At 37.8% G+C, this 15,280-nt stretch overlaps 2 protein-coding genes across 3 annotated transcripts in view; one reads left to right on the top strand and one right to left on the bottom strand.

Annotated features, from left to right (window-relative positions):
- yipf2 (Yip1 domain family, member 2) overlaps window positions 1-10,471 on the bottom strand; it is a 64,679-nt gene extending 54,208 nt beyond the window's left edge. Inside the window, exon 1 of one of the 2 annotated variants that reach the window (XM_050070304.1) lies at window positions 10,135-10,471. The gene's annotated coding sequence lies outside the window, so the exon portion shown is untranslated. The remainder of the gene's footprint in view (window positions 1-10,134) is intronic. The other variant, XM_050070303.1, reaches the window with a different exon arrangement.
- Window positions 10,472-10,607: 136 nt separating this feature from the next.
- On the top strand, window positions 10,608-15,055 carry timm29 (translocase of inner mitochondrial membrane 29). Its single transcript, XM_050070314.1, has 2 exons — window positions 10,608-10,834; window positions 14,296-15,055. The coding sequence occupies exons 1-2, from the start codon at window positions 10,729-10,731 to the stop codon at window positions 14,955-14,957; spliced, it is 768 nt and encodes a 255-aa protein (XP_049926271.1). The 5' UTR covers window positions 10,608-10,728; the 3' UTR covers window positions 14,958-15,055.
- The last annotated feature ends 225 nt before the right edge of the window (window positions 15,056-15,280 follow it).

Genomic DNA, 15,280 nt, shown 5'->3' with positions numbered 1-15,280 from the left:
GATAAAGTTAGGTCATCTCTTTGCAGACCGGGCATCCACTCATTTAACTTATCAAGCAGCAAGCTCACATATCAAGTTCTTTGACAATTAAATGTTCAGTAATCTCATAAGTCATCCAGACAAAGAACAAAGTCAATTTACTGTTAAATTAAAAAGAGATTTGGTTAGGATTTTAGCGTGTGCAGGCACCAGCCACCGGCCAAATGCTGGTAAAATATGCAAGTGGCTGCAAATTTGCCTCACTCACCAACCAAAAACACAATTATTGTCTGGTTGGTAGATTTTGGAATCCACTAGCCATGGTGGGAGACTGTTGGGAGAATTAAATTGATAGAGCAGCTAATATTGTTGCTGTAGCACTTTTTTTTTTTTTAATTTTTTTATTTCATTTAGAAAGGGACAGTGCACATTAATGAACATTATCACTTAAGTCACGTACATTCACTCACAGGTTCTCCATCAACACTCAGAGACACAGAGCTGCTCCTCTGTTTAATCTGTCTGTTAATTAGTCTACAGTGTGACATTGGTCTTTATGGTGCACGAGCTATGCTAAATCAGTCTGCGAATGAAGTTACTGCTGCAGCACAGGTACAATACTGTGGGCCTTTTACTCTGTAACTTTTAGCCGCGTCCAGTCAAGCACTGATTTGTGTTTCTGTTATCGGTTTAGGTGCGCGGTGCCACGCCGAGCTGCGCACCTACTCGTTCTCCAAAGTAGGTCCAAAAGCCGGGCCGCCCGCACTCAAGGGGGTAGCGGTGACGTCTCACCGANTTCAGCACTTTGGTCAACCTTGGTTGTTTTAAATGTGCTTTATAAATAAAGTTTGAGTTGAGTTGAGTTGAGTTCTCCAAAGTAGGTCCAAAAGCCGGGCCGCCCGCACTCAAGGGGGTAGCGGTGACGTCTCACCGACCTGTTATACCCCCTCAAACTAACCATGTGTTGTGGGACTCTACTCACCTCTGTCTGCAGGAGACCATTATGGAAACCTGCCTGTGAGGTTTTGGTGACGTGTGCGCACTGTCCGCCGGTCAGCCAAATTTCGGCTTACACCGGCTGCGCTCCCCCTGCGCTGATAGACCTGGTTTCAGATGGCGAGCTTTTAGCGCACCTTCGGCGAAGCCTTTTGGCACGAAACTGTCACTGCGCCAAGCTGGATCTGTCGACACCTCCCCCTGCTGCGCCGCCACACCCATCTCAGCGCACCTCGGTCTGCCAAACTACCAAACTGAGCGTGCCTCGGGTTGCGCTGCTTCAAACTAGCTCTGCGCGGGGTTCGCCACCCTGCGCTGCGCCGGGAAACTAGAGCCCTCTGTGTGTTCAGCTCTCAGTGCTTTTGTAGCTTCTAACTGAATCTCTGTGGTTTGGAGTTCAGTTTCTCTCCTGCATCCTGTTTGTACCTTCCATATCTGCTTTATTTTACTGTTTCATGTTCGCTATCAGCCGTATTAGAAGTTTTGTGAAGTTGCTGCTAGAAAATTCAACATTTCCTTATTTTGCTGCTTCACAATAAGTTTTTACAAAGCAAAATAACAGGGGGATTTTATTTTTAAGACTATATAAGAATTAAAATAGGTTTATTACAAAATTAGCGAAACTTAATTAGCAGCTTTTCCTCAATTAAGACAGGTCTTATAATACCACAGGGAGGAAAGTACTATTTTCCAGTGACAAAAAAAATTGATGGGTTTAGCCCAAAATGGTTCTAGTGGAATAAATCTCAAGAATGCGCCAATTCAGATGAAATGTCAACATTCACTCCAGCATATCCATTAAATACACGTGTTAAGAACTGCAGTCAAGTGAGCCATAATTTGTGAGCCGTCGTCAAGCCAGCCGCGACACGGATTTTTAATGCGTGCCTATTCGTGGTATTACGGTAGGGATGGTGGAAACAGCCAGACGTGACAGAGACGCCTGTTTTTCAACAATGCATTCTCCCCTGTTTCTCCCTTTGATATACCAAATATTCAGTGCATCTTCTTGCACATTGTATGAATTTCAATTACAAAGTATCAGAAGTTTTTCTACTGCACTGTTTTTTAAAAGGAACTCTAAATTAAAAATATTGACAATTTTTTTCCCCTGTCACTAAATAAAATGTTTATTATGTTATACATTTTATTAATGCATTCCTATTCTGGATGACCCCTACAATGGTCATATCATAATTTTCATGCAATTTTACTGTGGAGTTTATGAGAAATTTAAAGGTAAAATCTGCTCAAAATAAAACAAAAATGTAATCAAAGTTTCCTAATATTAAATATATATATTTTTTTAAAAAAAATCCTCAATAGGTAACATAAATCTTTCAATGGATTCTTGTTGTAGGTGACCCCCACTACATCCAGATCAATTTTCATACAATTTTGCTGTAGAGTTTATGAGAAATTTAAAGGTAAAATTTGCTAACAAAAAAAAACAAAAACAAAAAAAACATAACCTAAAGTATAATCATAATTTCCTCATATTATATATAATTAAAACAAAATCCCTAATAGGTTAAATAAAGCTTTCAATGGATTCTAGTTGTAGGTGACCCCCACTACATCCAAAACTATTTTCATGCAGTTTTACTGTAAAGTTCATGAGAAATTTAAGGGTAAAATCTGCTAACAAAAAAATAAAAAATAAAAAATACCCTAAAGTATAATCATAATTTCCTGAAATTTTTTTTTAAAGGTAAAGTCTGCTCAAAATACAACAAAATGTAATCAAAGCTTCATCATATTAAATATTAATTTTTAAAAAATCCTTCATAGGTTACATCAATCTTTTAATTGATTCTTGTTGTAGATGACTACCACTACATTCAAGACAATTTTCATGCAATTTTACTGTAGAATATATGAGAAATTTAAAGATAAAGTCTGCTCAAAATGCAACATAATCTGATCAAAGCTTCATCATTTTATATATTAATTTCCAAAAAATCCTAAATAGGTTACATATATCTTTCAATTGATTCTTGTTTAAGGTTACCCCCACTATGACCATATCAACTTTCATGTAATTTTACTGTAGAGTTTATGAGAAATTTCAAGAGAAAACTTTCTCAAACACATGACGTGATGCTACTTTTTTTGTGTCCATATGGTTTAGTCAAATTTAAAAGGGTTAAAATTTGAAAATAAATGTATGATTAACTTACAAACTTTAATTTTGTGTGGATCCAGTATAAAATTTCTGCTTTTAATACATTTTGAGAGAATATCTTAGAGGATAATGGCAAAAATGTCTAAGTGGTGTAACCATAAAAACTTGCACCAAATAATTAAACTTGCTTTAAATTATTACTTTTTTATATTCAATAAAGGTAATGGAATACATTTGTTCTAAATATGAAATTTAATTTGGGGAATCATGAAAGTCAAGTAAACTACATGAAGTGTCAAGTGGTGTAACCACCATTTAAGAGGCCGTTTTGTTAATATTGTAAAGAAGGCCATGTAACAGGAAATGGTATTACAGAGAAGGACCCCTGATGATCACAACTGCTGCATGACAAGGTTAGAATCTCTTAAAATTACTAATAAATTGACGTTTTTAGACTCTGGTCAGGTTTGGTAAGTTTACATGTCAAATGGTATGACCCTAGAAAAACATTAATAATTCATAAAAATCATTAAAATGAATATTTACTTTAAAAAATATGTTTGAAATATTGACACTAAGGCCATGTGCTTACACAGGTGTCCATGGTAATGCCTGTCAAATTTGATTTTAAAATGAAATGTCAAATGGTGTAACCGGCTACACCATTTGACTCCTATTAAGAGCCTTCTGTTATAGGCAATTATGTCAAATATCAGCAGTTTATGATGGTAATTTGTTAGATATCAGTAGTTTATGATGCTGATTAAAGATGTATTATAAAAAAAAACCCTACTTTTGATCTTGTACAGTAGCTTTAAAATACCTAAAAATCCAATAATTCATTTAAAGTAGAAGTGTTACTCAAACATTAAAATTTCTGTCTGTAAAATACAACTATTTACATTTCTGCTATTTCATTACAATATATGATACATTTATAGAAAACTAAAGTAATCAAACTAAATAAATAAAATCATTTTTCCCCATTAGATGCCAGTTTCGAACAAGGAAAAAGTGGCTCGTCATAGAGTGCTAATGCAAATGAATGCAAATGAATGCTAATGCTGCAGCAAGGGCCAATTACGTCCTTAAGAGTTGTTGTTGTCAGGTGACTTTTTCCCTTATCAGAATTTAAAATACAAAACATGAAACGAGTTAAATTTTAAAATTAAATGATTGTTGTTAGCAAAGAATTTACAGTAGAAGAAATTAGTTAATTGTTGTCAGCTGTTCTTTTTTCTGAACTTTCTCTCTCATTAAAATTTTATCAACCATATTCACAATAGTAGACCAGTTCACCCTTATGAGTTGTTATCAGGTGACTTTTTCTTATCAGAACTTAAGATACAAAACATGAGTTAAATTTCAAAATGAAACATGATTGTAAAATGTATTTTCAGCAAATAATTGACAGTAGAAGAAATTAGCTCACTGTTGCCAGATGTTCTTTTTTCTGAACTGAAATAACATGAAAAAAACAAGTTCACTTAACCTTGTTGACTGTCATATTTGATTTTCAGTGTCAATTCCTTCACCAAACAGTGGTGTTTGACTGTAGAAGGAACATGGTCAGACAGTGTATCATATTTTTATGAAAAATACCAGTTACACCAATTGACACAACCCAGTGTCATTTGGTGTAACTGGTATTTTTTCATAAAAATATGATTATATACAGGAAAATAAATGTGGAGTAAAATGTGGAATAAATGTAATCCACCTCTGTAGTGCAACACTGTGTTTTTTTTTTAAACAAATTTTACATAATTTGTCACGTTATTTAGAAAAAAAGGGGTGTTTCTAGGAAATGTCCTGCTCAGTATTGCCAAAATGCATTAAAATTTAAATATAGAAATACTCCAAAAATACCTTATTTCAATTTAATGCTTTTCAAATAAAGATATTTTTTATAAGTACACTTAAATCTACTGTAGGTGGATAAAATATTTAAGCATTCAGTCTTACTTTTCATTAAAAATGGTGCAAATGTCATTTCAAATGACATAAAACCAACAAAAATACAGAATGTACATTTTAACAAATCTGATGCATGCTTTGAAAACTATTTTTGAAGATATTTCTGAATTGCTCATCTTGCCAACCCTTATTTGTCACTGACCCATAAATTTCCTTTTCAGCTTGCTGTGCACTGTTTATATACCTAATTTTCTGTGAAAGTAAAGTTCCATTTTTGAGAGCATATAAACTGTCATGTTCATAATCTAAATCTAAATGAAATCCAATGTTATGCTAGCATGTCTTCCCTGTCCTCAATTAAGTAATGTTGAGGGGTTTTTTTTTTTTAGCAATCTTTCTGTAGAATACTTTTAATAACACTGTCATATAATATTTTAGTTCTGCTAGGCCAATGCAAAGACACAGATGTACAGACAGATTGACAGAGAGCAAAAACACAGACAATAACATCAAAGTCTTTCAGCTCATGTGAACTTCATATTTTACAGTGTACTGCTTTAGGTTTTTAAGTTGTCTGTCGCATTTGTTCTCTTATGCTTCCTTTTACATAGTTTTGTAGATTTCTTTCTTTTTTCCAGACACAACCTACTTTTGTCTGCAAGAGTACAGCACTTCAGTTGTTGTATTGTACCCACTAACATCAGATAGTCAGATAGGTCGACAGATCAATAGATGTAATTTTTTTACTAAAAGTAATGCACATGCATAAATCTAAAATTTCCAGGGTGTTGAGCAGTCTGATGTTAGAGGGTATAATACAATGACTGAAATGCTGTCCTCCTGTAGACAAAAGTAGGTTGTGTTTGGAAAAAAGAAAGAAATCCACAAAACTATAATGTAAAAGGAGGTGTAAGAGAACACTTTTCTGTGCTCTAAAAAGTTGAACCTTTAATTTATATACAGTGCATTCAGAAAGTATTCAGACCCCCTTCACTTTTGTCACTTCTGTTATGTTGCAGCCTGATGCTACAATCATTTAAATTCTTTTTTTCAGTGCCCCATAATGACAAAGTGAAAAATAGAATATTAGAATTTTTCGCAAATTTATTAAAAAGCACAAACTGAAATATCACATTTGCATAAGTATTCAGACCCTTTGCAGCAACACTTGAAATTCCGCTCAGTTGCCTCTCATTCCCCTTGACCATTGCTGAGATGTTTCTACACCTTGACTGGAGTCCACCTGTGGCAAATCAAATTGACTGTACATGATTTGGAAGGCACACATCTCTTTATTTAAGGCCTCACAGGTGACAATGCATATCAGAGCAAAAACCAAGCCATGAGGACAAAGGAACTGCCTGCAGAGCTCAGAGACAGAATTGTTGCAAGGCACAAATATGGGGAAGGCTACAAAACAATTCTGCTGCACTGAACGTTTCCAAGAGCACACTGGTCTCCATAATTCTTAAATGGACTAAGTTTGGCACAACCAGGACTCTACCAAGAGCTGCTCATCTGGCGAAACTGAGTAATCGGGGGAGAAGGGCTTTAGTAAGAGAGATGACCAAGAACCCGATGGTCACTCTGACTGAGCTCCAGAGATCTGTGTGGAGATGGGACAAAGTTCCAGAAGGACAACCATCACTGCAGCCCTCCATCAATCTGGGCAGAGTGGCTAGATGGAAGCCTCTCCTCAGTGCAAAACACATGAAAGCCCGCTTGGAGTTTGCAAAGAAGCACCTGAAGGACTCTCAGACTGTGAGAAACAAGATTCTCTGGTCTGACGAAACCAAAATAAAACAGTTTGGCCTCAATTTTAAAAGTTATGTCTGGAGGAAACGAGGCACAGCTCATCACCTACCAAATACCATCCCAAAAGTGAAACATGGTGGTGACAGCATCATGCTGTGGGGGTGTTTTTCAGCAGCAGGGACTGGGAGACTGGTCAGGAATGAGGGAAAGTTGAATGGAGCAAAGTACAGAGAGATCCTCAATGAAAGTCTGTTCCACAGCGCTCAGGACCTCAGACTGGGCTGACAGTTCGCCTTCCAACATGACAATGACCCTAAGTACACAGCCAAGAAAACACACAAGTGGCTTAGGGGCAACTCTGTGAATGTTCTGGAGTGGTCCAGCCAAAGCCCTGACTTGTGAACTTTAACAAACATCTCTGGAGAGACCCGAAAATGGCTGTCCACTAGGGCTGCTCGGTTATGGAAAAAATCATAATCACGATTATTTTGGTTAAAATAGAAATCACGATTATGTAACGATTATACGGCGCACGTGATGACTTATTTACATGACGGCATGTCATTTCTGTCTCCACATGGTCGCGCGTTTACAATTCTCCTCTGCTCTCTGTATCGCGCACGGTGGAGTTCGGCCCTGATGTGCACACACACACACACACACCAACCTCTCTCGCTCTCCCTCTGACATTTTCCGCACGCTGTTTTTTTAAATCTTCGGCAATCACCTGCCCCTCACATTATTCAATTTCACCTACTTGACTGGCTCGTGGAGTGAATAGAGGAGAGGAGAGGAGGGGGCAGTATTGCGCATGCGCAGCTTCCAGGTGCGTTTGATTTGCAACACAGGACAACGAGAGTAAACTGACAAGAAGTGCATAAGCGTTTTATAGGGCTGTGCGATATGAGGATATATATCATGTGACGAGAGAAAAATGTCTATCATTTCATATTTTTCTCTATCATTTATATTGTTGTGACGCAAATTACACTTTTTACGGCAATATTTTTTGTCATTTGGAGTCTGTCCATTATTATTATATTTTCAATTTGTCATTATGCGGTTCTGAGTGTAGATTAATGTGAAAAAAAAAATTAATTTAAACGATTGCAGCATCAGGTTGCAACATAACAAAAGTGAAAAAAGTGAAGAGGGTCTGAATACTTTCTAAATGCACTGTAGACAGTGCACAGCAAACTCAAAGGGAAATCTTATTTTTATTCTATTGTATCTTATTTATATATGTGTTTCAACAGAAATTTCTCTTTAAATTTTTCATAAACTCTACAGTAAAACTGAATGAAAATTGGTCTGGTCAAAGTGGGGGTCACCTACAACAAGAATGCATTAAAAGATTTATGTAACCTATGAAGGATCTTTTTTTAAAAATTAATATTATATATAATAATAATAATAATAATAATAATTATAATAATAATAATATATTTGGGGCGGCAGTAGCTCAGTCCATAGGGACTTGGGTTGGGAACCGGAGGGTCGCTTGTTCAAGTCCCCGTCCGGACCAAAATATGGAGTGTGGACTGGTAGCTGGAGAGGTGCCAGTTCACCTCCTGGGCACTGCCGAGGTGCCCCTGAGCAAGGCACCGAACCCCCCAACCGCTCGGGGCGCCTGTCATGGGCAGCCCACTCTGACATCTCTCCACTTAGTGCATGTATAGGTCCAGTTTGTGCATGTGTGTGTTCGGACCTGTGTGTAATTGACAAACAGAGTGAAAAATTTAAAAATTTAATTTCCCCTCGGGGATTAATAAAGTATATAAATATATATAAAATTAAATTTAAAAATTAAAAAAATAATAATAATTTGAATATGAGGATGTGGAGGGGGGGCGTGGTTACCAGTCGGCTGCAAGAGAGAGAGAGAGGGAGGTGTGGGGGGATGGCTCAGGAGAGTAGTGGCAGGTGAGTTGATGGGGACAGCTGCTGCTGATTAATCTGACTGCTCTTTCTCCCCTTTTTTATGCAGTATTGTGCTGGTCCTGGAGAGAGACGTCTGCTCTCTACAGAGAGGGAATTTCTGCCTGTGTGTGTTTCAGTTAGTGTATGGAAGAACACGTACTGCAGGAGCCGGGCAGCTGCGAGCACACGTGTTTATTATTTGTTGTAATGATTATTGTTCGGAGCAGACAATGGGTATAAATGTCTGTAAACCTGACGGAGGATCTGTGTGTGTAGCAAGACAGCTACAGAGGAAATTATTAAATATTCAGTTGCAATTTGAGCAGACTTTACCTTTAAATTTCTCATAAACTCTACAGTAAAATTGCATGAAAATTAATCTGGATGTAGTGGGGGTCACCTACAACAACAACAATCCATTTAAAGATTTATGTAACCTATTAGGGATTTATTTTAAAAATTATATTTAATATGAGGACATTATGATTATACTATAGAGTATTGTTTACAAGATTTTACCTTTAAGTTTCTCATAAATTCTACAGTAGAATTGCATGAAAATTAATCTGGATGTAGTGGGGGTCATCTACAACAAGAATCAACTGAAAGATTTATGTTACCTATTGAGGATTTTTTTTAAATTAATATTTAATATTAGGAAACCTTGATTACATTTTGTTGTATTTTGAGCAGATTTTACCTTTAAATTTCTCATAAACTCTACAGTAAAATTGCATGAAAATTGATCTGGATGTAGTGGGGGTCACCTACAACAAGAATCCATCGAAAGATTTATGTTACCTATTGAGGATTTTTTTTTTAAAAATATATATATATTTAATATTAGGAAACTTTGATTACATTTTGTTGTATTTTGAGCAGATTTTACCTTTTAAATTTCTCATAAACTCCACAGTAAAATTGCATGAAAATTATGATATGACCATTGTAGGGGTCACCCAGAATAGGAGTGGATTAATAAAACGAATAATAGTATTTTATTTAGTGACAGGAAAAAAAAAAGTTTGTCGATATTTTTAATTTAGAGCTCTACAGTACAGCAGAAAAACTTCTGACACTTTGTAATTGAAATTCATATAATGTGCAAGACAATGCACTGTATATTTGGTATATCAAAGGGAGAAACAGGGGAGAATGCATTGCTGAAAAACGGGCGTCTCTGTCACGCCTGGCTGTTTCCACCATCCCTACCGTAATACCATGAATAGACACGCATTAAAAATCCGTGTCGCGGCTGGCTTGACGACGGCTGACAAATGACGGCTCAATGGACCGCAGTTGTTCGGAGCAGATTTAGTGCCATTTATTGGATAGGAGACGAATTAATGGGGTGAGGGCATCTTACCCATCTTACCCTACAGTTCTGCTCTAACGCTGATACTCTGCCTTTGCGTCGTGATCAGAAAAAAATAAAAACCAACCTGTTCTTGTACAGCAGGATGTCCCTGGAGATGATGATGCGTGACGGTAACAATAGCTAGGCTAATCTGACGCTAGCACTCTTGTTTCTCATCTGTTTGAAGATGTGTAGGTAGCTGACGTAAATATAAAACACCACAGCCCATGTAGTGTTAATAAACTCACACAAAAAAATATTCGTACACTGCTCTCAACTGTAGTTCATAACTATCGCAGCTGCTGTCTGTCATGCAGGTCACGTTATCATGTCTTCCGGTACACGTCACCACGTAAACAAAGCTGTCACTTGAACGATCTTCTTTTAAAAATTAGTTTTTATTTATTTTTACTAAAATACAGTGTGTACTGTGTGGTCTACAGTTAAGCGACACATCGGATGCATTTCCAATTTACAAAAAACTTAACTTCATGTATTCTTTGTTACTAATACGCTTTGTGTTCAAGTGACCGCAAGTGGAACGTTTGCGAGGTATTGCTTTCTGTCGGAAGATAAAAAATGAGTCGCTTTTCGGTTGCCATTTTGGCTCCATGTGAGGTGAGTTCCGGATGTTTCTTCAGCGTGGAGGTGACCGCACCGGTGAATAAAACCAGGTGAAATGGCTTCGTTGCGGGCAATAAGGAGGATGTTCTGCACGGCAGCAGACACAGCTGCAGCTCCGGTCACAGGCAGCAGATGGGAAAAGTTGAAAAACAGCAAGGCGGGTGAGAAACAGAGTCAGCTGACGTTAGGGTTTGTGGAAGGTTACAGGGACACTACGAGCCAACGTAGCTTTCGATATGATGTTAAAGTAAACAATAGTTAATCCTGCTGCACCATCCACTGGTATTATAATGTTTGTAGAGGGAAACATGATTACGTATTTTCATAAAAACGTTCCAGTGTGCATGTTGCAAATATTAGCACAAATATGTGTAACTATGTTCCCTTTGTATTTTTGCCATAAAAACATTAGTGTAGTTGTTATCAATCAGGTCAAGGTTTTTTTCATAACACTTACTAATCGCAGCAGCTGATACAGGCCTGTATAACTTCAGTCCTGTGTATCAAGAATCTGCTTGATAACGTCTCCTGACACTCGCTCCTGCACCTGTTACACTGTCACAAAAAAATAAGTGAACACTTGATGGTTACAGTATAACACCAAGTCAGTTAAACTTCAGAGATATCAATCTGCCCACAAGTGATTGTGAATCTATTTCGCCTGCTGTGGTGAAAGTATTACTTCGTCAGTACATCTTGCTGCTGCTGTTGTTGCTTTCGTACATACTGAGAACATATGCTTTGTATGTTTTTCATGTATATGGGTGAAAATCTATTGTAAAACTTGTCACAATCTGGAAAACTTGAAGCCTAATATGTAAACAAATATTTATAAGCCCAATAGAAGTCAACATTTATGAAACTAATTAATCAATCAATTTAATTAAATTTTTAATCTGAACCATTCTGTTCTTTATTTCAAATGAGCTGAAATGAGGATTAGCAGAAAGCTTCCAAAAATGGGTTGTCAGGATATCTTATAAACATATAGGGATGCACGATATATATTGGGCCGATAAATTATCGGCCAATAATGGGGTATTTTTTATAATTATGCAACATTCCGATAATTAAAATTATAAGCAATAAATAGCGCCAATAATACAAAGCCAGACTGCTTTCATTGACTTAACAAGAGCAGCATCTACACACCCAGCACAGTGGGTGGTACATATACCTTCAAACCTAGTTTGCTTAGTTATTCTGTTTGTGTAAATAATCTTGTCAGTTTACAATATATATATGTATGTATATATATTTATTTACGTTTATGTTTGTTAATAATTCCTGTTTCTTTAACTATATATTTGTAAATACTATTGTTTAAATTTCTTATATTTTCACGTATCTTTCCTCTCTTGCAAGGAGCACCTGTAACATAAATAATTTCCCCTCGGGGATCAATAAAGTATTTCTGATTCTGATTCTGATTCAAGCCACCAGTAAACACTGAGTAGAAGAACAACAAATGCAGCATGCTGTCTTGAGGGCAAAACCTGTTGCAGCGTAGATGTCTTTCACAGTTCCAGAGGAAGACAAAAGGATTGCGCCGAGGATCTGATCTCCGACCGCCCGACCCAGGTTAAGACACAGTGTTGAGGGATGGTTTCCAGATTGTTAGCACAAGCTAATTAGCAGCAACGGCTTGTATCCAACAACAAGCTTTTAAAAGACTTGACACTGTTGTTAAACTTGTGAAAAACTGCTAGCCATATGATGCTACAATTAATGATTATTTGTATTGATACCTGGCAACCCAGTCTGGAGCACATCTCTCTCTCTGGCTGCATGTCTCTCTCTCTCTCTCTCTCTCTCTCTCTCTCTCTGTCTCATTGTGTCATGCGGATTACTGTTAATTTATTATGCTGATCTGTTCTGTACGACATCTATTGCACGTCTGTCCGTCCTGGAAGAAGGATCCCTCCTCAGTTGCTCTTCCTGAGGTTTCTACCGTTTTTTTTCCCCGTTAAAGGGGTTTTTTTGGGGAGTTTTTCCTTATCCGCTGCGAGGGCCATAAGGACAGAGGGATGTCGTATGCTGTAAAGCCCTGTGAGGCAAATTGTGATTTGTGATATTGGGCTTTATAAATAAAATTGATTGATTGAATTGATGTGTGTTCGAGACACAGCAGCTTGTTTGTCTGAGTTGAGTGTTAATGTGTGAGGTGAATCAATAGCACATCGCTATTCTACTTGGTAGTTGTAGGCTAATCTATCATGGGACATTGAGATGGCGTCTGGGTGTGTTTATAAAAATGCAGCGTGATGATATAAACATTTCATGTTTTCATTTCATGCCAGATGTAAAGAGGACCTGCTGTTGTGCATTCAACCTGTTCATATGAGTCACCTGTCACTGTTTGTGCCTGTTAGTAGAGACTCAATTCTGCAGTTTAGTTTATACACTTTACTGATACAACAGAGAATTGCACAGTAACACTGGGCTTCATCATTTCCCTCTCTCTCTCTGATTAAAAGTCATTTTACATTCACATCCTCATGTTCATCTGTAGTGTAGGGTTATATGGGGGCCGGGACATTGAGAGTATTTGACAATACCCCAGAAAATCTCCCTCTTTTTCACAGCCTGATGTTGGCAGGTTTGGGAGAGTCAGAGCCTTTCTTTGTTTTTGTTGTGTTAGCAATAGTGATGTCATTTTAATGTGGTTAGGTCAGGTCTATGGAATATTAAATCATCCATATTTTCTCACCACATCTTAGCCTTTCTTACCCTCAGGTGTACATCAACTACAGAGTATACACTTTGTAAAATACAAAAATGTGAAATTATCAGTTATAGGCCATGAGAAGCAGGTGACTAGACGATTGGTTATCGGTATCAGTTGAAAAAAAATCTATATTGGTGCATCCCTAATAACAAATGCTTCTGATGTTTGTGGCTGTTGCAGCTGTTATAGGAACCCTTTTATAAAACAATTAACTTTAATAAAACCATTTCAGAACTTGAACTTAACCACTGCATTTGCAGAAATTCACCAACATAGTTATTTAGGCTTTGTAATTTGTCGAACCAAATGAGTTAGTCTTATTTTTTATTAAATCAACTTTCTTTAAGGAATATAATTGATGGTGCTATTTGTCAGTGCAGGTGCTCCACTGGAGTGCAGACAGTCACAGTGTAACCACAGTGGAAAAAGTTGTTTTTGAAAGGATAGACACCATGGAAATGGAGAAAACAGTCACAAAAAGTTTTTTATTTTGAGAGCCCCTCAACATAAATACAGCACCTTGGGTGCCTTGGTCCTGACCACATCAGTCGTACAACAAATAACGTTAAAGCACACCCTCTCCTGTAATATTGCTTACCTACAGAAACAATTGGTGTCCAGTCTTTATTTTTTTATCAACAGCATATTTAGTTCCCTTAAAGTCAGAGAGGAGAACGGAATCTGTGAGACTGTGCTGCTCAGTCTGAGGATCAATTTAATGCCATGAAATTGAAAAATATTGTCCAGGAAATAGCTAAATATTAAATAGAAACTGGGTTTTCACCACCAAACTGTGTAACCACTCTCTTGAAATTGCTTTGAATTGTGTGTGTTAAAGACACCGCACAGGACTAAGTTTCCTTTGTTGTGCTGCATCCTTCCTTCTGTCTGTAGGTGTGTGGTGTCGCAGCCTGTTCTCTGACTACAAAGACGCATCCTGGGAGGTGGTTGTTGGTTTATGGGAGCGTCCGGTCAAAGCGTCTGTATATGCCTCACTGCTTGCTGGGACCTGGGCCTGCTTCTACACTAAACCTGACTGCTCGTCCTTTGAAGCCACCCTGCTGGAGTGCTCCAACCAGCTGGGCCTGCTTTCCCCATGGATACGCAACGGGACCTCTGACAGCCACATACAGAGTCTAGTAAAGCTTCGTAACGAGGGTAGGCTCCGTCATGCCAGCCTGGGTCTTCTCTCTCTGGTGTACTGTGCCGACTACGACCCTGACACCACACTGTATGAAGCCCAGTGCTCCAATCTGTCGGTACCCTGGAGGGAGCTCCCTGAGCGGATGCTAGATGTGGGCTTCGTTGGCCGCTGGTGGGTGCTGGACTTAAAGATGAAGGACTGTGATGTGAACGAGGAAGAGTTCAAGCACCTTCCAGCACACATGCAGGTGACATTGCCACCCAGTGTTAGGGAGGTGGAAAGGAATGAGAGGTTGCACAAAGAGTCCTGGTTAGTACTGACTCTGGGGGAAGAGGGGGAAGAAACAAATGTTGTGAACATAAAGGAGGAGAGTGTCAGTGAAGAGAGCCAAATAGCAACACTGAAAGAGTAACAAGCTGAAGTGCTGTGGAGACATTTCACACTGCAAGGAAAAAACATGCTGAATACAGAACTATACAAGGGTAGTTATTCTTTTTTTTTTTTTTTTTTGGTTACAGTACTGGATTTAAAAAAAAAAAAAAAAAAACACTTTTAGAACTCATTTTTCAGTTATGAATTGTCCAATCTATTTACTGCCACCACAAGTGGCCAAGGAATGAAGAAACATCGTAACACAACATACAACGTACAACATAGTAAAAGCAGCCGTCTTCAAAGTCTTTAGTTTTATTTATTCCAGCCTGTTTTTTGTATCACAGAAAGTAATGCAATCAT

Source organism: Epinephelus moara, chromosome 18 (genome assembly GCF_006386435.1).
Source record: "Epinephelus moara isolate mb chromosome 18, YSFRI_EMoa_1.0, whole genome shotgun sequence".
NCBI lineage: Eukaryota > Metazoa > Chordata > Actinopteri > Perciformes > Serranidae > Epinephelus > Epinephelus moara.
The sequence above is the reverse complement of the archived record's forward strand: the minus strand, read 5'-3'. Positions and strand labels throughout refer to the sequence as shown.

Bases quoted from the DNA above. Each gene is read 5' to 3' on its own strand.
- timm29 (XM_050070314.1), top strand. From the start codon at position 10,729: ATGGCTTCGTTGCGGGCAATAAGGAGGATGTTCTGCACGGCAGCAGAC. The intron at 10,835-14,295 runs GTGAGAAACAGA...TTCTGTCTGTAG, and splicing joins GTTGAAAAACAGCAAGGCGG to GTGTGTGGTGTCGCAGCCTG.